Source organism: Vanessa cardui, chromosome 20 (assembly GCF_905220365.1).
Source record: "Vanessa cardui chromosome 20, ilVanCard2.1, whole genome shotgun sequence".
NCBI classification, from domain to species: domain Eukaryota; kingdom Metazoa; phylum Arthropoda; class Insecta; order Lepidoptera; family Nymphalidae; genus Vanessa; species Vanessa cardui.
The window spans coordinates 4,226,647-4,252,768 of NC_061142.1; the positions used below are offsets into that span (position 1 = coordinate 4,226,647).

General features: G+C 35.0%; 3 protein-coding genes across 3 annotated transcripts in view; all 3 read left to right on the forward strand.

Annotated features, from left to right (window-relative positions):
* Positions 1-639: 639 nt before the first annotated feature.
* LOC124538399 (carboxypeptidase B-like) lies at positions 640-3,277 on the forward strand. The gene is made up of 6 exons (XM_047115447.1): positions 640-733; positions 852-1,061; positions 1,140-1,236; positions 1,581-1,889; positions 2,511-2,781; positions 2,930-3,277. Exons 1-6 carry the CDS (start codon positions 663-665, stop codon positions 3,235-3,237), a joined length of 1,266 nt encoding a protein of 421 aa, XP_046971403.1. The 5' UTR covers positions 640-662; the 3' UTR covers positions 3,238-3,277.
* A 206-nt stretch (positions 3,278-3,483) lies between these two features.
* On the forward strand, positions 3,484-5,798 carry LOC124538546. The gene is made up of 4 exons (XM_047115632.1): positions 3,484-3,493; positions 3,784-3,864; positions 4,660-4,743; positions 5,507-5,798. Exons 1-4 carry the CDS (start codon positions 3,484-3,486, stop codon positions 5,764-5,766), a joined length of 435 nt encoding a protein of 144 aa, XP_046971588.1. The 3' UTR covers positions 5,767-5,798.
* Positions 5,799-6,241: 443 nt separating this feature from the next.
* Positions 6,242-26,122, forward strand: part of LOC124538661 (autophagy-related protein 2 homolog A) — a 30,762-nt gene continuing 10,881 nt past the window's right edge. The window contains exons 1-25 of the mRNA XM_047115795.1: positions 6,242-6,519; positions 7,236-7,404; positions 7,601-7,741; positions 8,161-8,263; positions 8,341-8,925; positions 9,379-9,527; positions 9,913-10,071; positions 10,819-10,904; positions 10,986-11,167; positions 11,570-11,748; positions 12,015-12,135; positions 12,207-12,371; positions 13,649-13,802; positions 14,241-14,344; positions 14,576-14,781; positions 15,242-15,365; positions 16,270-16,418; positions 17,297-17,481; positions 18,174-18,324; positions 20,359-20,543; positions 21,236-21,420; positions 22,213-22,477; positions 22,962-23,151; positions 23,906-24,013; positions 24,725-24,981. Of these exons, the coding sequence (XP_046971751.1) occupies positions 6,352-6,519; positions 7,236-7,404; positions 7,601-7,741; positions 8,161-8,263; positions 8,341-8,925; positions 9,379-9,527; positions 9,913-10,071; positions 10,819-10,904; positions 10,986-11,167; positions 11,570-11,748; positions 12,015-12,135; positions 12,207-12,371; positions 13,649-13,802; positions 14,241-14,344; positions 14,576-14,781; positions 15,242-15,365; positions 16,270-16,418; positions 17,297-17,481; positions 18,174-18,324; positions 20,359-20,543; positions 21,236-21,420; positions 22,213-22,477; positions 22,962-23,151; positions 23,906-24,013; positions 24,725-24,981 (4,470 nt within the window). The 5' untranslated portion in view covers positions 6,242-6,351. The remainder of the gene's footprint in view (positions 6,520-7,235; positions 7,405-7,600; positions 7,742-8,160; positions 8,264-8,340; positions 8,926-9,378; positions 9,528-9,912; positions 10,072-10,818; positions 10,905-10,985; positions 11,168-11,569; positions 11,749-12,014; positions 12,136-12,206; positions 12,372-13,648; positions 13,803-14,240; positions 14,345-14,575; positions 14,782-15,241; positions 15,366-16,269; positions 16,419-17,296; positions 17,482-18,173; positions 18,325-20,358; positions 20,544-21,235; positions 21,421-22,212; positions 22,478-22,961; positions 23,152-23,905; positions 24,014-24,724; positions 24,982-26,122) is intronic.

The following is a 26,122-nucleotide window of genomic DNA, read 5'->3' on the forward strand; positions in this document are numbered from 1 at the left end:
ATGTTTCTCATTTTTAACAAACTAATACAGATAACTAGTTCCCGCCCGCGTGTTCGCTCGCATTTTGTGTTAGATTATCATATGTTAGGCAAAAAAGAAGCCTGGTTCCTTTTTTTCGAGTTGAAGTTGAAGTGATCGTGAAAGAGCAACCAACAGACAGATAGAGTTACTTTTATAATATTAGTATATATTAACCAATGGACGTTATAAAATTTAAATGCATATAAAATATTTGATTTCTAATCATATGAATAATATATAAATAAAAATAGCATAGAAATATAAATGTACCTAATGTTTTCACCAGGGTGAGATAGCATTGAGTTCTTCAAAATAACCACTTTTTATTTTACCGTATATTTAATGATCATATATGTTTTTAAGTACGATTCAACCTTTATTATTATTACCTTGTACTTATTTGTATTCCGTAATATTGTGACCATGATCTTAACAAACAAACATTAAAGACCGATTCAATTAAACAATAAAATTACCAATAAGTCAAATAATTGATAAGATCTCGTTGATAATATTCAAAGTTGAGTCTAATAGGTATCTATGAACAATTAAGATTAAGATAACTTCGATAACATCGGAAATGGATTATCATTAACGGTGGCTAAAAGCGGATCGCGTGAAATAATAGCTTAGTTAGAACGATGGCGCCTTTGATCGCTTATCTGCTCTTGCTGACAGGCGTGGTTCACGCCCGACATGAAAATTATGAAGGGTAAGAATAGCATATACAACAATACATTAATAAATTTAAATAAAAAAAATAATAATTCATAATAATATTCGATACTAAAATATTTTCTAATAAAATTGATTGTATTTTTTCTCTGAAGCCACCTGCTCTACCGTATATGGGGACCATCTCACCAAATTAGCTCGTTAGAAGCTAGTATCGACATTTTATCTGCAAAACCTGCTGCTATATCAAAATCGAGACAATTGGAAGCTTTGATCAGACTTTCTCCACAAGAGAAAGAACAATGGTTGCCTTACTTCGAGAAGAACGAAATGGGCTACAAATTGGTCTCAGATAACTTAGCAAAGTGAGTTTACAAACATATAAAACCTCATTTGTACATAAGCCTACAGTTTTCTCATTTAATATAACCTTTTTAATATAGCATTCTTCGTGCTGAAGAAGTGCAAATCAAAAGAGCCAGAGAAGCTTCTGATTCTAACAGCACTATTACTTGGGATGCCTATTACAACTCGGAACAGGTATGATTTAAGAGTATAATAGAATAGCCGGAAGGTTGCGTTGATAGCTCTTTTATTTTACTTCTATAAAACATCATCCCATTCTACCCTTAAATTGATCATAGCTTTTCTTTACCTTAATTTATATTATAAGCCAGAAAGTAAGTCTGTTTGTCGGTCTGTCTGTCTTTCTTTCACTACCAAAACCGAATTTGATGAAATTTGGTATGAAGGAAACTTGAATTTCAAAAAAGGATATAGACTGCTTTTTTTGCCTAACACATGACAGCATGTACGCTAAAATGTGAGCGTAACCGCGGGCAATAACTAGTTATAAATACCTACAACTTGAATTCAAATTTCAGATATTCAAATACATTGACGAAGTCGGCGAAAAATACCCCAACCTTGTAACCGTCATTAATGCCGGTCTCAGTTACGAAGGTCGTCAAATTAAGTACGTAAGGATTTCCACGACCCGCTTCGAAGACACCCGGAAACCCGTTATAGTAATCGACGCTGCGGTTCATGCCAGGGAATGGGTTACCACACCAGTGGCCCTGTACATAATTGAACAGCTTGTTACCGGGGCAGATAAGGAACTCTTAGAAAAAATCGACTGGATCATTATACCCATGGCCAACCCTGACGGTTATGAATACTCCATCGAAGAGGTAAAATAGATAGATGATAGCCTTCAAAGATTATCAGCATAGCTCATTAAATACGTGACTTACTACTTGCTTATTTAAACAAATAGTCATCTACATAAACAATGTTGAAATAAACAGAAAAATGTCCAATTAATCATTATCATTATTTTATTATTGCGACACGAGGTGACATTATTTTTAGTCTATTTTAAAACCTGTCATAATTTTAATTAATTTCAGTCTTGTTTAATCTCGGTTACTATGTAGTATTTATTCAAAAAAACTATTCGTTTTGAAACGTTCGTTTCTGGAACGGATAGTATAAAATTGACGTTTTTGTTTTTTTTTTTATTAAAACAACATTACCTGTCTTTTTTTACATAACATACATTTACTGTAACTCTTATTTTAGCCTGTGAATCAAAGTTCAAGTCAACAACTTCTGAATTAACAGTAAATATCGTAAACAGCGCACTATTCGTAATTTCGTACGCTTATTTTACACAGGTAGGCTAGCTATCGATCTGATTGAATTTGGTTTAAAAAGTCACAAATAAAAGACATATTTCATAATATTTACACTTCAAATAGAAATCGTGATATACATTATCGAGAGATAACAATTATTTGGTTTTCTTATAGGACCGTCTTTGGCGTAAAACGAGATCTAAGTCACATGAGGGCGCTGATGAATGCCCTGGCGTTGACGGCAATCGTAACTTCGATTTCCACTTCGGCTCGAGACCCGCTTCTGCTGATCCTTGCTCTATTATCTATGAGGGACCATCTGCTTTTTCTGAGCCTGAAATCCGTGTGATTAGAGATGCTGTACTCTCAAACTTACCTCGTGCTGCCCTGTACATCTCCCTGCACAGTTACGGAAACATGTTCCTGTACGCATGGGGACACAATGGTATGTAATGCAAAGGATTTTTTTTGTAAAATTTCGAAGATTCTGAAGTATACTAATTGTCATAAGATTGGAAACGAATTTTAGTATAGTGTAAGTGTTTAATTAATAAGTTACATAACATATTTTTTATTTTATTTGTAATGCACAGGCACCCTCCCATCAAATGGACTGGCTCTTCACCTCGCTGGCATCAGAATGGCGGACGCCATTGACAAACTCAAACTAGACAAAGCAAGGCCTTACGTGGTAGGTAACGCTGCTCAGGTGCTGTATTTCACAAGTGGCACCTCTCGTGATTGGACCCGCTCCGTTGGTATTCCTCTCACCTACACCATGGAACTGCCTGGCTACGAATATGAATTCATTGTACCACCAACCTACATCAAACAAATTGTCACCGAATCTTGGGCGGGTATCGCAGAAGGCGGACACTACGTTCTTTATATGTATAATTAAATTGTTAGATTGCTACAATAAATAACTTTTTAAAGAATTTAATCGTTTTATATTTTATTATACATAGATAAAATAAAATTAAACAATCATGTTTCTGTATAACATTGGCACGTATTGATATGATTCATAATTTTCCATTCACCTTTTTCACTAGAATATATTATCAAAGAATATACCTTCGTAGTTGTTGTCAAATCGACATATGACAACATTAATAATAATATTTTTATACTGGGCTCTACAGCAATGTACTACAGTATGTATTTACCATTATTTAGTTTATTCATAGCAACGATATTGTACCTAAATATTCAAATACAAGAAATCTTTGTTACATAAACTTGACAATAGGTGATTATCACTACAATGAACTTCCTGTAGTTCAGCGAAAACAAATTCACAGTTAACTGACACAACTTCATCTATTCCATACTCTGTGAAGTCTTCAAAATAAATTTACATTTAGTTTTTTTTTTTTAATTATGGAAGTTTATCGAATAATAATAAAATGTTTCGTTGTATCCGCTACTTTATTTAAATATTCAGAAACAGTTAAATTTGTTCGAACTATCGAAGCTATAGGATTACCCTATTATAAGATTTCTTTAAAACTGGGAACTTGCCAAGGTAGGTCATTATTATTATGTAATGAAAAATAAAATAAAGTGACAGCCAGGTAATGATCTAATACTTGGTAAGGCCTTTTCTACTTCTCGGGAAAAAGATTGGAGTCATTGTACCACGATACGTCAATGAAAGTTGGTAGAAACATATGGGGCAAATTTGTATGCACTACATTACGTAGTTTTTCACGATGTTTCCACTCATCTTCAAATAAAAATTGATTTATTAATACAAATTAAGCTCGTATAACAAGAGTAAGAGAGTGACGCTTGCCGTAACTTGCACCTCAATCGTCGTATAAGGTGCATGTGTTATAAATATATTCCTACATAAAGAAAACAATATTTGCTAAGTGATTAAATAAATACTATAATTTAATAAATAATATTAACTAGTTTATATTACATCTTCATTAATAAGTATTTATAAACAGCGAATTAGTAGATTATATTTATTCTGAATCTTCATTTAGTGGTAATGAATTGTTATTAGTTGGTAATAATGTACATATTACTGATCGTTAGTCTCTCTCGCTTGACTGATTAGGCTTTAATTTAATTTTGTTTGTTTGGCTAAAAATTGAAAATTTTGATTATAAATTTGTTATGTATATATGTATAATTTAAATTACGCTGGCATATTGTAAATTTATAGGTAAAATACACATAAAATTGGTAAAATAGAATAGGGAAAAAAAATCTTAAAAAACGAGTCCAACTCGTTTTCCCTCGGAGTTGATGCTGTTTTCCTTTCCTAAATACCATTACTATTATTTAAATAAAGTGCCTTTTGTTCTAGAAAGTATACTCTTTTCCGAAAATAAGGCGTGGCCAACCGCTCGCATGAACAGAATTATGGAAATATATTACAAAAGTGAAATCAGTAAGTTGATAACCATTAGATAATTTATAATACCTATTCTATTCTATTTTTGTCCTTAATATATTTTTGTCCTTATATATTTTGAGGGATTAATAGATGCAATCAAAGATAACTAAAATCTTAAAAGCTGGTTTAGTCTTGGTCTCATTCATAATAAGTCGTCGGTGGTTAAAGATATTTCCAATTTGAATAACAGTTTTAAATTCGGGGATTAATTAGCAGTATTTCACAACCATACCGTTAGCAGACAACTAAACTTCGTCTACAAAAAAATTATCTACATCTGACATTACCTGTTAGTATTGAATTGCTGTCCCATACCCAACAATGATAGGGGTGTATATCGTAAACTTCAAACAGACTCAAATTTGAGGCGAAGGTTCGGAATATATTCCGCCACGCTGTTCCAACGCGGGTTCGTGGAATACACATGTGGCAGAATTTCTATAAAATTAGATACATGCACGATGTTTTCCTTCACCGCCGAGAACAAGAGGAGTTATAAACACAAATTAAGCACGTGAATATTCAGTGTTGCCTGCCTGGGTTTGAACCCGCGATAATCGGTTAAGATGCACTCGTCCTAACCACTGAGCCGGTTCTCGGCTATGTGTAAAGAGCAAACTTTTTTTTTAATCGATGTAATATATTTTAATTGGTGTCGTCGAAAAATGTTTAAAAAGCTCGTAAACATAGTTAAATCATTGAAAAATAGAACTTATTAATAGATAGAAAAATATCAAAAAGTTATATTACTTTTCAGGTGAATTCACAGTATCCAGCGTCGAAATAAAATTAGTAATTAATGATACGGACTGTTTAGGATCTTCTAATTCCGGTGTTGGTTATCCAGAATTTTCAGCTACAATATTTTTAGCAACTAATATGGCTGTTTTATTTTACAGTTTAACAATATACACATGTAATCATAACTACAAAATAATTTCTAATGAGGAAGGCTTCGTACCTAATTTATTTTTTTATACTAAGCTAAGAAAGTCAGAGCCATTAAATATTTTATAGTCAACGCTATTAAAAATCATTGCAATTAAATGTTTGACTGTGGTGTTCGTGTAAATATAAATGCAGCACTCTTCTTTAAATATTGTAATAAGCATTTTATTACAGAAATATAATAAATAATCTACTATTAGAAAAAAAAAACATTTTATCTACTACAAATACATACCATAGAGCAAAATTAACAGATTACATACTTCGCTCATTTATTATGATTGTTTCTGTCATAAAAGTTGCACTAGATGAGAATTACGCATAAGGCACCCATGCACTTTTGAAATCTGCTGTATATTCTTTAGTTATGTTTGCCGCCATTAAAATATATAAATAAATACATCAAGATCTACATTTTTGTTTTTTTTTATTTAATATTAATACATTGAATTAACAAAAATACAGATAAAAAAAATTAACAGGCATATGAAGTGACATTTCTTGAACATCTGTTTTATCAATTTTGATAGGAGGCAAGAGTAAAACGAAACGTTATGTTTATTTACGTGCTCAAGTCAATCACACGCAAATCACAATAGTCATTACGCACAAAAGCTAAAAAATTCATAGTGTAATGATAACAAAGTTTTAAAGATGTTGTGGTATCTGCCATGGTCAGAAAGTATTAAAAAAAGAGCCTGCAGATACTTACTTCAACGCTACTTGGGAAATTTTCTTGAAGAAAAACTAACTTTGGCTCAGCTGAGTGTCGATCTATACAATGGAACTGGTACCGTTTCAGACGTTAGCCTTGACTGTGAGGTAATTATTTTATTTGTTTTAAAAATTAGAAACAATATCATCAAATCAAATATTTTAGTTGATAATTTTATACACGAGGTTTATGTTTTTAAAGATATATGTCCTTGCCAGCAAAAAGTGCGTATAAATTTTATGCAAAACAGCACGTGTTCTTTATAAAGTATAACAAAGAAGTCTACAATTTTAGTTCTGCGATTTTACTATATACTAACTCATATAATGCTACATCTCATACACTACAATTTATTTTGAGTTAATTATTCGTACATTAAATCAGAGCTATAATAATAAGCTTATAAATATTTTATTTTTATGTAAAAATACATTGAGTATTCAAAGTTAATTTATGAGTAATAATGTTATTCTAATATGTGCAGAAATAAATTAACTATGAGTAACTTTTTTCACTTAGTAATTTAGTTACATCAAATTCTATATTATCATTACAATGAGGACTTTGTTTGGGAACTTTCATTATGAATAGATATTTTTTTTATCTACAAATGGTATTGTTATTAGTAAATTAGTTGTATTATTAGATTAAAAAATTTACTGTTGTGTATAGACAATATATTCTATTTGCTCTTGTAGTAGGGTTTGTTCATATGACATATAATATAATATATAGTGTAGGTGTTGAAAGTACCAAAAAAGTTTATAATATATATACCATTTTATTTTACATGGTTATTATGAAACTATTATTATAATTTCAGGCTCTTAATGAACTTGGAGACTCACAGAATTGGCCTATAGAGATAGTAGATGGGCATATGAAAGAGATCACTGTAACTGTCCCTTGGTCAACAATCCTCAAAGATGATTCTATTGTTGAAATCAATGGCCTCTCCCTCACTGTCCAACCAAAAGTACGAGCTGAACCAGGTATGTTGACATTTATTTAATATGTAGGAGTTGTGGCAAAACTATGCTGTCAATAATTTTAATGTAGATATAAATCAGAGTCAAAAGATTAAAAATCTTAAGCAATACTTTTTTAAAAATATAAGTATATTTCTTATCATGAAATTAGATGGTCAATACAATCATGTTTATTCAAACACAATTATTTCAAAAATAGTGTCATCAATGCTGGAATCCATGTGGTCATCAATGTCATCATCCATGCAGCTTGCCGCTGAATGTTTACAAGAGGATGCTGGCCCCCAAGAGTCTAATCCCGTTGAAGGAATTGAAATGTTTGCCCATGCCATAGATTCAAGTTAGTATTTATAAAAGATTCAAAATACAGATGATTAATAACAATAATATATTATAGGTATTTCAATGATAGGAGGACTACTAATTATCAAACCAAACAAGTTTTACATATCTCATATGATATACTGATAACTTAGGTACATTATGCACTTAAAATAGACCTTGCTTGGTATACATTTATTTATAACACCCAACACTACTTCACTTAAATACTACAAAAGATAGATATCAATCAATGACATTTTGTCAATTCAAGGCCAAAATAGTTTGTTTATCTCAACTCCTGCCATTGAAATTGCAAAAGATATGATAAAAAAATATAACCTCTGTATATATTACATACAGTAGGTCACCTAATATTTTTATAAAAAAGGTTTTATTGTTAATAAACATTTATCATTTGATAACTATATTTTTCAGTTTTAAGCAGAGTGAAAGTCAAATTTGTTAATACAAAAATAAGAATTGAGCATGTTCCTAAAAATGGAGACAAAGGTATTGCTTTGGAAATACATATTAAAAAGTAAGTAGATTGGAATATCACATTTGAAACAAGTTAAAATTCGAAATATTAACAATAATAATTAATATTATTTGCAGCATTGATTACTTTGATGAAGCCGGAGCTGAGCCACTACCGGAAGAAACAGATCCAGAAAAAACTAAAACATATATAGTTGCAACATATACAAATAAAAAAATTAAATTCAATGGTGTAACATTTTATATTGACGAGTTCCCTTCAAAATTGCGCACCATGGCACCTAGCCTTATAATGGAAAAATCAGCTTCTACACAAGCTGATAAGTCTGAAGGCACCTCTGCTGAGTCACCAGATTCAAACTACCAAAGCACTATGTCAGATGTCTTCTATGAAACTAGAAGCGTCATATCAACTATAGATTCTGACCCTATTAAAGAAATTATTGAGGAAAGACAGACTGATACTACCCGAGAAGCAACTCCAGAAGAAAAAGTATCACAACCCGATCCAGTGCTGTTTGCTAAGTTAACTGGACAACAAGAGTTAAGCCTGAAGTTAAAGCATTCTGAAGAAGTAGACGGACCAAAAGTAGAAGTTAGAATATTACTCGGATCATTTCTCTTATTTATAACTCCTAGACAGCTACATACACTAATAGAACTTGTAGATGCATTAAATCAACCACATCTAGAAGACACAAGGTAAGTAAATTAACACCTATATTTGTCAAAAATTTAGTTTTGTAACATATTTAAGGCTATTGAGGAAAAGTAAAGTGCACAAATAATATATTTAACTTACAACAGTTTTTGCTAGTTATTCTTGACACTTATGAAAATAGTAAGTATTTAAATTTAAATGCTGAACTAAAGCTCTGTTTGAATGTTGAGATTTCTATGTATAATTAGCCCAATGTAACCCACATTGGTGGACAAGTGACAGTGGTTGGGGTATCACGGTCGTATCCACAAGCCATCCCATAGCGCCCTTCGAAGGACCGGCAAGTGTGCCGCTTTTTTAGTTGGTATTCTGAAACTAGATTACCAGAGGGTCCCACATCGCCCCCCCCCTCAGGCGAGGGAAATAACAATTAATAAAAGTACCACTTATATAGTAATAATTTTTAACGGAGAGTATATTTACATCTTTTACAGCAACATACCAATACGTCCAAGTGTAAATATGCAATGTAAGCAAATGAAGCAAACCGATTTTCAAGTTATAGAAGCCCAGCTACTTGGTAATTTGGAGAAACAACATTCTAAACCTCAAGGCATGTATGGCTGGTCCGGACCAAGTTTTGGTATGTATTTTGAATGAAAATATTACACAATTCATAAGAACTACAAAGTGTTAAAGAACAAATCCCTCTATGAGAAGTTAAATGAGACTATTTTATGTCTGATTACGACCTGTGGAAATTTAGCTCCAGTTCGAGAATAAATTTCAGATCTAAAAATAACCATTCAAAGAAAGTCAACATAGTAATAATAATAATAATTACGGTAATAAGGAAAATTTGATTTCCATTGTATTTATGTGAAGAAATGAGTCTCGACCTACCCCTAAATACATACTTTATTTATTGTTAGTTCTTTATTAGTTGATTAGTTTTCTCTTCACTTGCATAGCTGCATGCGTGCGTGCTGGTTGCTAGTATAATTAATTAATTAAATAAATATTCGCAGAGGACAGTGACAGCGAAAGTGACAAGTTCCTCCCGATGACGTCACAAGGTAACGACATGGCGAAGAGCTTCACATCCTCAGTCAGCTCCATGAGCACAAGCATGACGTCAAGCGTCAATATACCAACATTCCAACCCCGTATCAAAAGGAATAAAAAAGGTTCTAACACTTAATTATTTATTTATTTGTTATGGCATAATATATAGAACATTTGTACCACATAAGAAGTAACAGATAGACTATGACTCATGCTTACATTATAACACTTATAGGTATTAAAAAAGTAATCAATATTAATATTATAAATGCGAAGGTAAGGCTGTCTCTCCGTCTGTCATAGCCAATCCTCTAAACCGATTTTTGTGTAATTTCATATAAGCAGACCTGTCTCCGAAACACGACATAGGCTGCTTTTTATACTTTACACCTGAAGACCGACCAACAGATGAATAATTTATAATTTTATTTTTTATTTTATGGTATGGTTGGCGGTCAAGCTTATTTGGCCACCTGATGGTAAGTGGACACCATCACCCATAAACAATGAAGCTGTAAGAAATATCAACTATTCCCTACATCGTCAATGTGCCACCAACCTTGGGAGCTAAGCTGTTATGTCAATTGTGCTTGTAGCTACACTGACTCACTCACCCTTCAAATCAGAACACAACAGTACTGAGTACTGTTATTTGGCGATAGAATAACTGATGAGTGGGTGGTACCTACCCAGGCGGGCTTGCACAAAGCCCTACCACCAAGTAAAAGATATAAGTCTCAAACTTAGAATCTCAAGGTTATAAATTGTCGATTTAAATATCCCTGATACGTTTTCTGTTAATAAAAATTATATGGTGGTAGTTACTGTGAACATAAGTTGTGTTATTTAATTTTAATGAATGCTTACAGTTCCGCACATTGATGGTGACCCCACAGCTGAAGTTTCACACATAAGTCTAAGAATCGCATCATTCTCTTGCGTTCTTCTTCATAAGGTAAATAAAAATTTAAAACTATTTCCATATCCATAAACATTAAAGTAATATAATTATATGCCAATAATTTAAACTTTTCAGGATATATTGATTCCAACGCCGATGGGAACACACAACATTTCTTCAGCATCTGTGGTAAAACTGCATCAGATATCAACTGAATTCTTTAACTGCGTTGAAACCTTTGGCAGACTCAATGAAAGGAGAGACTTGGATACAATAAATGAAGCATTAGACAGAGCGACGGACCGAGATCACTTAAGGTAAATGAAATTTAAATTAATTAGTGTGTAAACATATTTAAAACATCGTGAGGAAACCTCCATGTGACAAATTTCATAGAAATTCTGCCACATGTGTATTCCACCAACCCGCATTGGAACAGCATAATGGAATATATTCCAAACCTTCTCCTCAAAGGGAGAGGAGGCCTTTAGCCCAGCAGAGAGAATTTACAGGCTGTTGTTGTTAAACATATTTAAAGATACAGGACATAAACACTCTAAATAGAGAAGGATATGAGGTCTGGGATTGTATATTATCTATGGTAATGATTGTTTTTATCTGTTATGTATTAAAGGTCTAAATTCGTTATTTTTTTTTAATTGTAATTGTAGTGTATTAATTATTACGATTATAAGATTAATAGTATTTATTTTTTACAGATTATTAACCTCAGAAATAAGTCTAGATGGCAGTGAGAAGGTGACGTCACATGGTAGTCAAACAATGTGCGAGGCAGCCATTAAGAGTATGCTTGTTAGAGAGTGTCTCTACTATCAAGACGAAGAGCCTGAAGATGCTAAACCACAGAAGTTCGATTTAATATGGTTTGATCACAAAGGTATACTCCCAATTACATTACTGTTAGTTATATAAGCTAAAATGTTTATTTAAAGATGGACGAGAGTTTAGGACATTTGCAATAAGTTATTTTTTTTTTTTCCACGTAGAGGAAATCTTGACCGAAATATGATTGTCAGTACTTTACGTTATTTTTGTTAAAACTTTAGTTTAACTAATTACATTAATAGGTCCATGTTGTCCATTCATTTATGATTATGTCCCAAAAATATGCAATATTTTACTATTTTCATAATATGTTTTCAGATGAGGACGAAAATTCAGTTTTATCGTCGAAATCAGACATAAGAATAAACTTCAAACAGACTTCGAAATACATGAGAATATCCGGTGAAAAGAAATTGGTTCACCCTACGACCGACATCTTGTAAGTCTTATAAACTTTATGGGTTTATTTATGGCGTGTATTCAAACTATAATCATGTTTTTTGTCGTCAGGATAAAATGCACTCCGTTTTATATTGACGTAGATCTGACTTTAATCGAGCGCATGTCAGCTACGTTCTTCGGTGGTACCACAGCGACGACCCCGCCGTCGACACCGTCGCAGCCGAATCAGACGAACATATCTCTTCAATGCCCCAATCTTAATGTCATACTCAGGTAAAAATATCATGTATTTAAAACTGGGTATTTATTGCCTTTCCAATCTAGGAAGGAGTTGTCGAAAAAACACGTTAGGTTAGTTCGCGTACTATGGATTCTCCTATGCATAGTACACTACCAATAGTTCTTGATTAATATATCTTTGTTTGTAATAAAATATTTATTATTATACATTTAATTACTTATATAATATATATATTTTTTAAGATTTTTGTAACCCATATAAAACAATAATATCGCATCAATTCAATGCCAATCAATCAATCAATCAATCAGCCCATTTCCGTCCACTGCTAGACATAGGCCTCTCCAATTGCACGCCACTGAGATCGTTCTTGGGCTACTCACATCCAGCTCCTGCCAGCCGTCTTGCGTAAGTCCTCCACCGTGCTCGAGGACGTCCTACACTACGTTTTCCGAAACGCCGTCTCCACTGTAGAACACGTTTTCCCTAACGGTTATCGGTTCTGCGACAAATATGTCCAACCCACTGCCACTTCAGCTTACTAATCCGGTGGGCTATGTCGATGACTTTGGTTCTCTGGCAGATCGCCTTATTTCTGATGCGATCCCGCAGAGAAACGCCGAGCATAGCCCTTTCCATAGCACGCTGAGCGACTTTTAACTCGTGGACCAGCCTTGTCGAGAGTGTCCACGTTTCGGCTCCGTATATCATGACGGGTAGGACGCACTGGTTGAATACTTTCGTCTTGAGGCACTGTGGGATCGACGATGTAAAGATTCGACGTAACTTCCCAAACGCTATTTTACAATTCAACCTAGTTGAATTCTTCTATTCACCCCGTCCTCAAGGTTGTTTCTACCTAATCGGAAAGTCTGCCCAAGGTAGACAGACATATTTTTGAACAACTTCGAGGACGGTACCGTGTATCGCAATCGGTTCCGGTAGAACATAGTCCACGAATCTAAGACACAGGGGCCGATTATACTCTTGGGACTTCTGTATAATCAGCCGCACTGTGTGGATGTGGTTAATGCCAAAGAGGTTTGTTTTTGTTTAGTAATAATATATAATAATCGCCTATTAGAAGAGGTTATATATCAAAATCAGAGTATATTTTAAATTGTTTTTCACACCTATATTAACTGAAGCTACCACCGGTTCGAAATGTAGATTCATCCGGAAATTAGGAACGAAAGAAGTCCGCAACTCAATATTCTATATAAATATAGTGCTAAGGGTAGGTAGGTAAGTGATTCCGGTCGCGTCGGGTTTGCCGTGCGTAGTTAGCGAGTGACGGCTGATGATGCAGGTTCCCGGTGGCGGACCTGCGTGCGGGCGCGCGCGGGGCGGGGCGGCGCGTGCGCGCGGACTTCCTGCTGCTGCGCTGCGCCACGGCCGCGCTGCGCTCGCAGCTGCCCTCCGCGCTCACGCTGCGCGCCACCACGCTCGACCTCTACTACCACGTGAGACGTATACTAATATATATAGGAACTATTTCATGTTAGATCCAGTACAATATCGTTCTCAGTGTATACTACATATATCTAGGAACTATTTTATGTTAGATGCAGTAAAATATCGTTCTCAGTGTATACTAACATATTCGTCAGACGAAATAGGTAATATATGGACGGTTCAAGTTAAACTAATTCGTGTTTTAAATATACATATCATTGCTTTAAAATTCCTAATGTAAATCTAGTAATATTTATAAAATATTGTAAGCTATCCATTGTTATCATAGTATTTATTACTAAGTGTATTTTTTACATAACAATTACCAAAAAATCCTCATACCAAATCTAGAGCAGTTGATTTATAATTAAGTCTCTACTGTAGTACTCTAATGTATTCTTAATCTAGAATAATATGTAACTCGTTATTATTTACTCTTTATAAAGGAAAATGAACATTTGCCCGCTACGCACATAGCGCAGTCTGCTATGGACGACACTTCCTTGGAAGGGAATATTCTCAGGGACAACGCATCCAACCCCTTACCTATGTAAGCAGATTATATATTATTTTTCTTAATCTAAAAAAAGTTCTTTAATTTGATTCACATGCAGATTTAATGACGATGATTTCCTACAACGGTGAACGTGAGATGATTTGTAAACGCGAATTAAGGACAGGAAATGTCAAAGAAAATAAAGCTAAAAGTGTTGACAGTTGGAAAAATTGTTGTAAAAAAACAAACTAGTACATAAAACATTACATTTGTAATATTTGACAGGATATCGGTTACATTTAAACCGCGGGAACCAAACAAAAGTCCCTTCGACTACTTACACGATGAGATGGGCTTCGAACCCAAAGCAGCGAACCCCATGACAACCTCCATGTACATAATGAACAACCTCCGAAGCACGCTGCCGAGTCCCTTCAGCGGGAAGAAGATGGCGCATCAAAGTATCAGCAAACATGAAAATAATCAACCAGGTACATAGTCTAGATATATTATGGTCTAAGGATTAGCCTTACAAAATATCAATAAATATATAAAATATAATAATAACGTAAATAGTCAAGTAAAATTATGCTTAAAGATTTCAGACAAAGTGTTCCACAAGGATCACTTTTGGACTCTTTCTATTTCTTGTATATATAAATGATCATTTGTGTCTATGATAAAGATATTTGTGATTTTATTGTTTAATTCATTCTTGCCATTAAATATATAATAAAACATTATAGCGTTAAGTATAAAATCAATACCAAGAGTCCAAATTATAACTAGTTTAATTGAGAGTATTTTTACGCATACATAACCTGTTTTTTTTATTCATTTGTGTTACATGTTAATTCTCGTGTCAAAGGTCGTTTAATTGAGAGTATTTTAAGCATACTTAACCTTTTTTATTTTATTCATTTGTATAACATGTTAATTCTCGTGTCAAAGGTCAGGAAGAAGAAATTATAGTTCCCGGTACTGACGAAGAGATGACAGAGTTCACGAACAGTTCCGTGGAGCACTCCGCTATACACCTCGACTTCAATTTACCCATTCTAAGTCTTCAGCTTGAGTGAGTCAGTTTTAAAAGAACATAATGCATGTAAGAGCTGAGATGGCCCAGTGGTTAGAACGCGTGCATCTTAACCGATGATTTCGGGTTGAAACCCAGGCAAGCACCACTATATATATGTGCTTAATTTGTGTTTATAATTCATCTCGTGCTCGGCGGTGAAGGAAAACATCGTGAGGAAACCTGCATGTGTCTAATTTCACGGAAATTCTGCCACATGTGCATTCCACCAACACACATTGGAACAGCGTTGGGGAATATGTTCCAAACCCTCTCCTTAATGGAAGAGGAGGCCTTATCTCAGCAGTGGGAAATGTACAGGCTGTTACTTTACTTTACTTTAATGCATGTTTTATTTAATTATATGTAACGACAATATGCTTTACAATCGTACTTTTGTTACTTAGTAAAGTTTTGGTGCTGTACATCTTATGGACGTTGAATATTGAATATTCTTTACCTAAACTGTTAAACTAAAGACCAAAGTCCTAATGTCATTCAGTTTCAAATATTTAAACAATTACACCGTTTTCATTTGATGTCTCATTAAAAAGAATTGTCTTATTTATTTTATTTAATCAAAAACATATCTCAAAGTAAAAACAATGCGAGTTTATTTCCACAAAGGAATTTTTTTTGTTTTGGCTTTACGAATTTTATACAAGCTTACGCAAACGTTAATTAGACTTAAACTATTGACGGTAAAATTGGAAAACTTGTTACAAAAAACAAACTATTACATTTGTGGTATTTGACAGGATTTCGGTTATATTTAAACTTCTGGAACAAACAAAAGCCCTTTCTTTTGACCCCCTCATAACTCAAAAACTATTTGACATACAATATCAAACAAACATTAGCTAATTTATAATCATAAAATTAAACAAAAACGTGATGTTTTTAGATCGAAACAGTTGTATGAGATAATTTACAACCGTATCAACTCGGACCTGCTTCTGTGGGAGCCGCAGGCCGTGGACCAGTTCGACATCAGCCCGCACATGTGCGCGCCCATCTACCCCGCCTTTGGTCTCTGCAAAGGGATGGGATATGGTGAGTATTTCCACCTATATTAATATTATTAATGTGAAAGTAACTCTATCCGTCTGTCTGTCTGTCGACTCTTTCACGACCAGACCAATAAACCGAAATTGATGAAATTTGGGGTGAAGCAAACTTCAACTTCAAGAAAGGACATAGACCGGGAGATGATAATGACAAAATATTTGGTCATTTGTACCAGTATGGCGGTTCTAAAGGGGTCTAATTACGTAAATGCATAAAGGAAAATGATGGTTATGGCGCTCGCACCGGCTGCCCAATCGCGTGGACTTTAATCGAACGCGTCGGAATTAATAGTAGTATAGTAATCGGACGTAACAAATGACGAAATATTTTGTCATTATCATCTCCCGGTCTATACGTTTTGCCTTTGCCTAACACGTGACAACCAACAACTAAAATGCGAGCAAAGTCACGGGCAACAACTAGACATCAAATAAAATTCTCTAATAATAAATAATATTTATGTTTGGCGGTAAAATATCTGACGATTGGTACATACCCAAAGTGGTTTGTACAAAATAATCCTTACTAAAGTTCCAAAGTAAGAAGAAATGAAATTAGTAATTTCTTCTTACCTATAAGTTATCCAAATGAGGTTGTACAAGCAAGCGCGTACAATTAAGTACTAAGTGCATTTTCTTTGTCACCTTTGTTGTAATTACTTCTCTTTTATAATTTACGTTTATATTTTATAAATCAGTTCGCTATCGGTCATTAAGAGTACCGCGCGTAACTCACCATTTCGCATTCCGCCGTTTAATTCATTACAGACTAAGTTCTTTTATAAATATACATCTTACAGTTTTAGACAATAATTATATTTCTAAGCATTTTTTTTTTTAAGAAGCTATATAATATTTCTCTAGATTCAGACTCGGAAAGTTCGTCGTCCGAAGAAGAAAATCTCTACTACTCAACTTATGATAACAAATTACGAAAAGGCATTGGAAATACGAAACCTTTACCCGAAAATAAAGAGAGTGAGACGCATAACTTTTGTCTCACTCTTAAAGTCGGTAAAGGATTGATGACGATTTATGCTCCTGTTAGGGTAAGTCCATTCTATAATATTTGTAAATCTTTTTAAATATTATTTTTTTTAATCCTGGCTTACTATTAAATGTGGTTCATAGCAAGAGATCAAAGAAAAAATAAAATTGCGAGATTATTTAATTTTTTTTTTATGGTATAGGTTGGCGGACGAGCATATGGGCCACCTGATGGTAAGTGGTCACCATCACCCATAGACAATGACGCTGTAAGAAATATTAATTATTCCTTACATCGTCAATGTGCCACCAACCATGGGAACTAAGATTTTATTTCCCTTGTGCCTGTAGTTACACTGGCTCACTCACCCTTCAAACCGGAACACAACAATACTGAGTACTGTTATTTGGCGGTAGAATAACTGGTGAGTGGGTGGTACCTACCCAGACGTGCTTTGTGCAAGCCAGGTACAAAGCCCTACTACCCGAATTCCAAAAAAAAAACCACTATTCTATTGTTATATTCTTTATATATCTTGTTTTATTTATTATATAAACACGCATCAAAAATCATAGCTCTGTATGTTTGGAACATTTTACGCTGAAATTGACTACTCTTTCTCATATTTATTTTGTCAAAATTTCGGATAATTTTGTTTCTAGCATTTCTCTCAGCAAGACGCTCTTAGATCAGCTTAAGTTACTCGTAAAAGATGAATCATTGTCTTCATTTCGTAATCTGTTTTTATCCCAGGATAGCAACAAGCGTGTGGTGCCCGGACAAATGGGTGAGCTCGTGCTGGAAGCGTACAAGCTGTCGATGTGTCAAGTGAGCGGCCTCAACGGACGGTCGAAGACGGCGCAGATGTGCCTAAGAGCTGGGAAAGCAACGCTTTATCATGAACGTTAGTATATAATCATTGATATTACGTCTCATAAACGAGGGTATAATTCGATATGAAATAGGCAATTTGACTGGTTTTTAAAATCCATTTTATATTATTTAGTAGAGGTTAAGGAACTCAGTAAAAGTTGTGTTTTTTGTTTCTAGTACATATTTGCCGAATAATATCGTATTAAAAATTCCATATTTAAATAACGCGCGAAAACGCTACTTGGATAATATGGCGCTGCAATGGGGTCGGTGACGTCACTTTACTGTATTTTAATCTGTTGTACATATAGTAGAAAAGCAAAGTTTACAAGAAAGTAACTTCATCATAAGCCCGGCCAATCAGGAGCGTTTTGTGTCACGTGACAAACGTTTGAAAAAATGGATTTTTATTTATTGATTTTTGAATAAATTAGTATTATTTTCAAGTTTCGTTAGTAAATAACCATTTTTAAACTCATAATATACACTGATTACAATAATTCACAATTTATTTTTCGCATTCTCAAATAGCCTATTATCACAAATACTTTTTTTTTTAATCTTATTTTATTTATGGACTTTTGTCCAACACTGCTACGTCAGTCCCATTGTACCCTTTTCCTCTGGTTTTACATTATTTAATATCAATTGCTATTAAGTAGAACTCAAGGAGCATCCTAGCAGATTCTGACGAAGGATCTGCTAGAATACTCTGAAAAAATCCAAGATTGAATAAACATACATTCAAATTACATAAAAATAACTTTCTCTCATTCTGAGTCTTGCCACATTCCATCAACAAATGATATAGGTCTTCATAACTTCCACACTTATCGCATTTAGGAGAATCAGTTTTCTTCATAAGGAACCTAAAACTTTTTATACCTGTTGACTTCCAAGCAGGATACATTAATTGAAATAATTATATTTAATTAACATGACGTTGTATTTTTTAAATGTTAAAAAAGAGTAACTACTGAGTTTCTTGCCGGTTCTTCTCGGTAGAATCTACTTTCCGAACCGGTGGTAGCTTCACTTAATTGTAAAATGATGATTCAAAAGTGCTTATAAAAGCCTACTTGAATAAAATTTATTTTGATTTTTGATTTTTTTTTATGGAATATGGGCGGACCTAAGGAGCTGTAGTAATATAAGTCCTATCAAGAACTAGCGACCCGACCCATCTTCGCACGGGTGTAATTCTTATTATAGTAGAGGTTCAAAAAAAACTGACAACCTCAATGGTGGAGTGGTGTTTACACCAGTTTTCAAGGTTACGCCACTCTGAGGTCCTGGGTTCGATTCCCAGGCGAGTCGATGTAGATTATCATTAGTTTTCTACTTTGTCTTGGGTCTGGGTGTTTGTGGTACCGTCTTTAATTCTGATTTTCCATAACACAAGTGCTTTAGCTACTTACATTGAGATAAGAGTAATGTATGTAATGTTGTCTTATATTTATTTATTTATAAATTATCAATGTGCTTCTGCTATATTGTCCACGTATTATATACAAAAAATCTTCCTAACGAATCACGTTATATATCAATTAATAAAAACCGCATCAAAATCTGTTGCGTAATTTTAAATATCTAAGCATACATAGGGACAGACATCAGTAATCTACTTTATTTTATATTATATAAAGATGATGTTTGAAATATTTTATATATACAGTCTTTCCATTATTTTTTATAATAACGTTTCTTTTTTTATGGTATAGGTTGGCGGACGAGCATATGGACCATCTGATGGTAAGTGGTCACCATCGCCCATAGACAGTGACGCTGTAAGAAATATTAACCAATTCTTACATCGTCAATGTGCCACCAACCTTGGGAACTAAAATGTTATGTCCCTTGTGCCTGTAGCTACACTGGCTCACTCACCCTTCAGACCGGAACACAACAATACTGAGTACTGTTAATTGGCGGTAAAATAACTGATGAGTGGGTGGTACCTACCCAGACGGGCTTGCACAAAGCCCTACCACCAAGTAAAACATTTGTTAAATACTGTTTTTTAATTAAAACTTAAGTAATTTTTTTGTCTTTCTTTTATTTTCAGCTCTCCTAACAATACCATCAGAGAAACCCAATCTCCGATTATACGGAACCACTTTACCCTCTCACTTGAAAAGCACTATATACCCCTCCAGTAAAAGCGTAGCGATAAAAGAGCAACTAGAAAATAAGGATATGTTCACATTGGCGCTTAAGACTGACCCTAATTCCGAAACACCTAATCTAAAGGTAAGTGCATAAGGTTCTTGTTATTTATTAAACATTAAATTAAAAAAAAAATACTTTTGAAGATAAGAAACTTTTTTTCATTTTGAAATACCTTACATTTAATTACATTATTTAGCCGTAAGATAGTATGCTGAACAATTGAACAGAGTTTTAAACATATGTATTGTATGTACAATGTACAGTCAGAGTAAAAAAACCTTCGTGAGTTTTCAAATTCAATCCTTTATCAAGTCTTAAACTCTTAGTACCTTTTGAATCTAAAAATCGAATCACTACGGCGCAATTTGTTATTCTCGACCAGTAAAGCAGATTATCGCTCATACTGAGCACACGATAATAGATCTTAAGGTGACGAACCTTTTCTTATCCCGACTGTACATAATTTTCAAACTTAAGTGATTATTTAATAAAACAAAAAAATAATGATTTCTATAATGTTGTCTTAAAATTTCGCGTTTACACATTGAAATAAAACTAGCTATTACGGATTTTTTAATAAAATTTTTTTTTTCGTGGTCACGAACGCTGTAATGTGCTCGAAACGTCGGGATGTTAAAAATAATTAACATACGCGATTCAAATCCGTTATAGCTAGTTTTATTTTAATGATTTCTATTTTTGTGGCAGTTAGGATGTTATGAAATTTTTGATTAGTAGAATAATTTGTAATTATAATACGTCGTCCGTCGCAGACGATATGCATAGCGCTGGGCATCGAGCAGGCCACGCTGCGGCACCGCGGCGACAAGGGCGTGGCGTGGCTGAGCCAGCTCATGGACGTACTGGACGTGTTGGACTACCCCGTGCCCGGATACACGCCCTCCACCGTGCTCTCCGAGCTGCACGTGCACGTGTGGGACTGCGCCGTGGACTACCGGTACTCATATTAACAACAACAACAACAACAGCCTGTAAATTCCCACTGCTGGGCTAAACGCCTCCCTTTGAGGAGAAGGTTTGCAACATATCCACGCTGTTCCAATGCGGGTTGGTGGAATACACATGTGGCAGAATTTCTATGAAATTTGTCACATATTTACTCACGATGTTTTCCTTCACCGCTGAGCACGAGATGAATTGTAAAGACAAATTAAGCACATATATAGTGGTGCTTGCCTGGGTTTGAACCCGCAATCATCGGTTAAGATGCACGCGTTCTAACCACTGGGCCATCTCGACTCATATGAACAACACATTATTATTAATTGTTACGACTTGTCAAACGCGACTTCCCTTGGAACTTGGTCCGTTAAGTGTTAACATAGATAAGCCTTCCTTTGGAGTTGAAGCGAGCCTCATTTTTTTTTCATTAAAGTTGGTTAAGTGGATATACCGCAACAGACAGACAGATGGAACAACTTTTTGCCTTTATAATTTTATTTTATTTTTTAAAAAGATAACAAGCGGTGCCCCGAATTAATCAAGTAATTACTAATGTTCCTATTTACCTCTCCTTTTAAGCTTATCACGTGTTTTAGTAGTGGGGACGACAGCGGCCCAAGGGGCAAGTTCGGCACGCAAAGATTGCGCTATTGACGCTTTTCCTATAATATTAGTATAGATTACGATGTATCCTTAATTATCAGTGTGTAGTGATCCTCCCATCTTTAGATCACCAGTACGCCAAAACCAAGAACACATTAACGTTTACAAAAACCTTTGTCAACAGACCCCTGTACCTACCGATACGCACCGTGCTGACCTTGGGTAACTTCAGCGTCTCCAGCAACCTGATCCCGGAGACGAACACGTCGTATCTTCGCTTCCTAGCGCAGGAGTGCACTCTGTTCCTGTCGACGCTGACGGGGGCGAAGGCCAACGCGCCCGTGCCCCAGGACGACGACAAAGCCCCCGATGTAGATAAGGATTACATCTGCGTTATCGATGTCGGTTTATTCGAGCTGTCTCTGCGGATGGAGGATAAAAATAACGGTGTAAGTATTTTAATCTACATATTCAACCTCAAATTTGCCCACTGCTGGGCTTATGACTCTGTCTTTGAGATAAGGTTAGGAGCATATTCTATCACGCTGCTCCAATGCGGGTTCGTAGATTCAGATGTTGCACAATTTCTTTGAAACAAGACACATGGAGGTTTCCTTACAATGTTTCTCTTCACCGCTGAGCACGAGACGAATTTTAAACACATTAACTTTTGTGCACGTGAAAATTAAACGATGCTTGCCTGAGTTTGAACACGCAATCATCGCTTAAGATATATGATTTCTAACTACTGAGGCATCTCAGCTCTTATTGGCCATCGGATAAAATAAAATATTGAAAATATTTTGGTTTTTTAATTAATAATATTCATCAATATGTTATTAATAAATATTATTACACATCGTATAATACCAGAGTACTTTTAGTTTTTTATGTTACTGACAATATCGCTAAATTGAATATTTATATCCTCAGTCAAACGACCAACCACAAGTGGACCTGACGGCGTCTAACAACATGGTCAACATGTATACCTGCTGGGACTCTGCCTCGGCTCTCTGCAGACTGGTCACCTACATCGCTTCCGATGGGGACTCGCAACCACCCTTCGATAGATCGCGACACACTAGCATATGTTCGGACCAGCCCTTGGAACCATTAGTAGGTCAGTATGATGAAATAAGCAACATAAGAATTAACAACATTAAATGCTTACAACAACAACAGCCTGTAAATTCCCACTGCTGGGCTAAAGGCCTCCTCTCCCTTTGAGGAGAAGGTTTGGAACATATTCCAGCCCCGCTGTTCCAATGCAGGTTAGTGGAATACACTTGTGGCAGAATTTCTATGAAATTTGTCACATGCAAGTTTCCTCACGATGTTTTCCTTCACCGCTGAGCACGAGATGAATTATAAAGACATATTAAGCACATGAAACAGCGGTGCTTGCCTGGGTTTGAACCCGCAATCATCGGTTAAGATGCACGCGTTCTAAAAACTGGGCCATCTCGACTCTTTAATGCTTAAATATATACAAATGTGAACTAAAAATAGTTGCTGTATAAATCTTGACCGCGTGGAATGGTGGCAAGAATGCTAGCAGCATTTCCGCGTTGAATCGCAATTCCGATCCTCTGGGCAAACGAACCAGCCCTCCTGTCACCAGTGGAGGCAATTAGGTGTTATACTTTTGATGAAATAATTATAAATATGAGAAAGGAGGTCTGTTATCAGTGTTCCTGTGATTTGATCCCTTCAGGAATTATATTGTATAAAAATGGCGCTATGCCATTTTTGTTGCTATGGCTTTCAGTGAATCTCCAATAGTAACTAAAAGACAACTTCATTAAACGAATTGATTTAGTTAGGTATTTATTTCGTCCAATCAGCGTGTTGAAGTGACTTTATGTTATCCAAAGGTTTAGAAGACCGACCAATAGAAGATATCAGAGAGTTGTCGCCGAGTGAAATTCAACAAGTCAACGATTTAATGGCTGAGGCAATGAAGGAGAGTCCAAACAATACTAGTAAGTATATATTGTGTGCATTATCTCACGCACACATCTATATTTAAACTATATAACCTAACCTATAATGGTTCCTATTTGAATTGGGTATAAACATGTATGGTATGTCTATACCCAATTCAAATAGGAACCGTTCGGTAACATACGTCCAAGTACTAACTTTCGCATTTAAAGTATACCATATATATCCAATTGTCACTTTTAAATGTACTCATTTCATTATATATGGTGGTAGGGCTTTGTGCAATTTCGCCTGGGTGGGTACCACCCACTCATCAGATATTCTACCGCTAAACAACAATACGCTGTATTGTTGTGTTCCGGTTTGAAGGGTGAGTGAGTCAGTGTAACTACAGGCACAAGGGATATAGCATCTTAGTTCCCAAGGTTGGTGGAGCATTGACGATGTAAGTCATAGTTAATATTTCTTACAGCGTCATTGTGTGATGGTGACCACTTACCATCAGGTGGCTCATAGGCTCGTCCGCCAACCTATTCCATAAAATAAAATATATATATATTACAAACATCATAGTAACATCCAGGTCATTGGTGTTTTATAATACTACATCTCTAGTCTATACTAGAGTAATTTTTATTTTTTTGCAAATTAATTCAATTTCAAGATTTAACCATCCTTACGCAATTTACACGACAACGCACAATAGATTGTTGATAAATTATAATCAATAACATTACGTCACGTTACAGTGGAAGAGGATGACTTTAACAGTTCAATGGAAAAAGAAGGAGTTGAAGTATTCTTCTTCCCGGACGAATCGAACATGAAACAGAAGCCGCCGGATAACTTTGAAGCAGAAGTTGAAACGAAATCGCTGGAATATGAAGACTATCCGCCAATCGAGGAGGCTCAAGAAGCGAAACCAACAAACACGCAAGTCGCGAGAGATCTCGGCGACCCGACGTCGACTCCGAAGACAACGCCGCGGAAATCTAAACGGAAAAAGGTATAGTAAGACACAAATTAGATGTAGCATCGGAAAATGCAATGGAATGAAAATAAAACCGATTACTGCCGATTTACACAACCAATAGAAATAGCTCCCTATCGCGCCATTCGACGCTATTCGTCGCTATAGATTCACACGTCAGTGAAAGCAAGAGCATGTACATCGACGCGTCAAATTGACGAATATATTGGGTCATATGATATTACAAGTTATTACGTTTGTGCAAAGATCATATTCGCGTGAGAAATAAATATTGATAATTTGGGATAGCGTACTCAATTCGGATGTGATCGGTTTTACGAATTTTGTCGATGCGACATCTAAGTTGTGTCGTACTATAAGTTGCTTAAAAGAACTTTTTCAAATTTAAGATAAAATTTCAAAAATTATTAATTTTTATTTGGTTTCATTTGTTTTCAATGTATTTGTTGATAGGCCAACACTCTTAAGGAATATTTGTTCAATCTGTTCTACTACAAACACTATATACACAGTTTTCCTAATCTGATCCAAATCCAAGCGCTCATTGGCTGAAATTGTGTCTGCTGCATCGACCAATGAACACTCAGATTAAAGGCAAAATAGTTACTATGAATTCGATCAACATTTCAAAAATAGAAGCGTAGACTTTTTCCTAATCCAGAGATATGAAATGGTTTAGTTATTAAGATAGAGTTATAAAAATGAGATGAGATGGCCCAGTGGTTAGAACGCGTGCATTTTTACCGATGATTGCGGGTTCAAATCCAGGCAAGCACCACTATATACATGTGCTTAATTTGTATTTATAATTCATCTCGTGCTCGGCAGTGAAGGAAAACATCGTGAGAAAACCTGCATGTGTCCAATTTCATCGAAATTCTGCCACATGTGCATTCCACCAACCCGCATTGGAACAGCGTGGTGGAATATGTTCCAAACCCTCTCCTTAATGGAAGAGGAGGCCTTATCCCAGCAGTGGGAAATTTACAGGCTGTTACTTTACTTTTTTTTTACTTTTATAAAATTTCTTATCCTGTACTTGATTTGAGTTTTAATTATTCGGGCAGTTATGACTACAAATTCTGATGAAACGTGCTTTTATTAGATGTGTCTACCATGTATATTATGTTCGACTAAGCGAACCTTATCTTTAAAG

What these genes read in the sequence shown, in the direction of transcription:
- LOC124538399 (XM_047115447.1), top strand. Translation starts at nt 663, where the DNA reads ATGGCGCCTTTGATCGCTTATCTGCTCTTGCTGACAGGCGTGGTTCAC. An exon ending in CGACATGAAAATTATGAAGG is followed by an intron (nt 734 to 851) that starts GTAAGAATAGCA and finishes TTTTCTCTGAAG; the next exon opens with CCACCTGCTCTACCGTATAT. An exon ending in CCTATTACAACTCGGAACAG is followed by an intron (nt 1,237 to 1,580) that starts GTATGATTTAAG and finishes TTCAAATTTCAG; the next exon opens with ATATTCAAATACATTGACGA.
- LOC124538546 (XM_047115632.1), top strand. An exon ending in AAAACTGGGAACTTGCCAAG is followed by an intron (nt 3,865 to 4,659) that starts GTAGGTCATTAT and finishes CTTTTGTTCTAG; the next exon opens with AAAGTATACTCTTTTCCGAA. An exon ending in ATATTACAAAAGTGAAATCA is followed by an intron (nt 4,744 to 5,506) that starts GTAAGTTGATAA and finishes ATTACTTTTCAG; the next exon opens with GTGAATTCACAGTATCCAGC.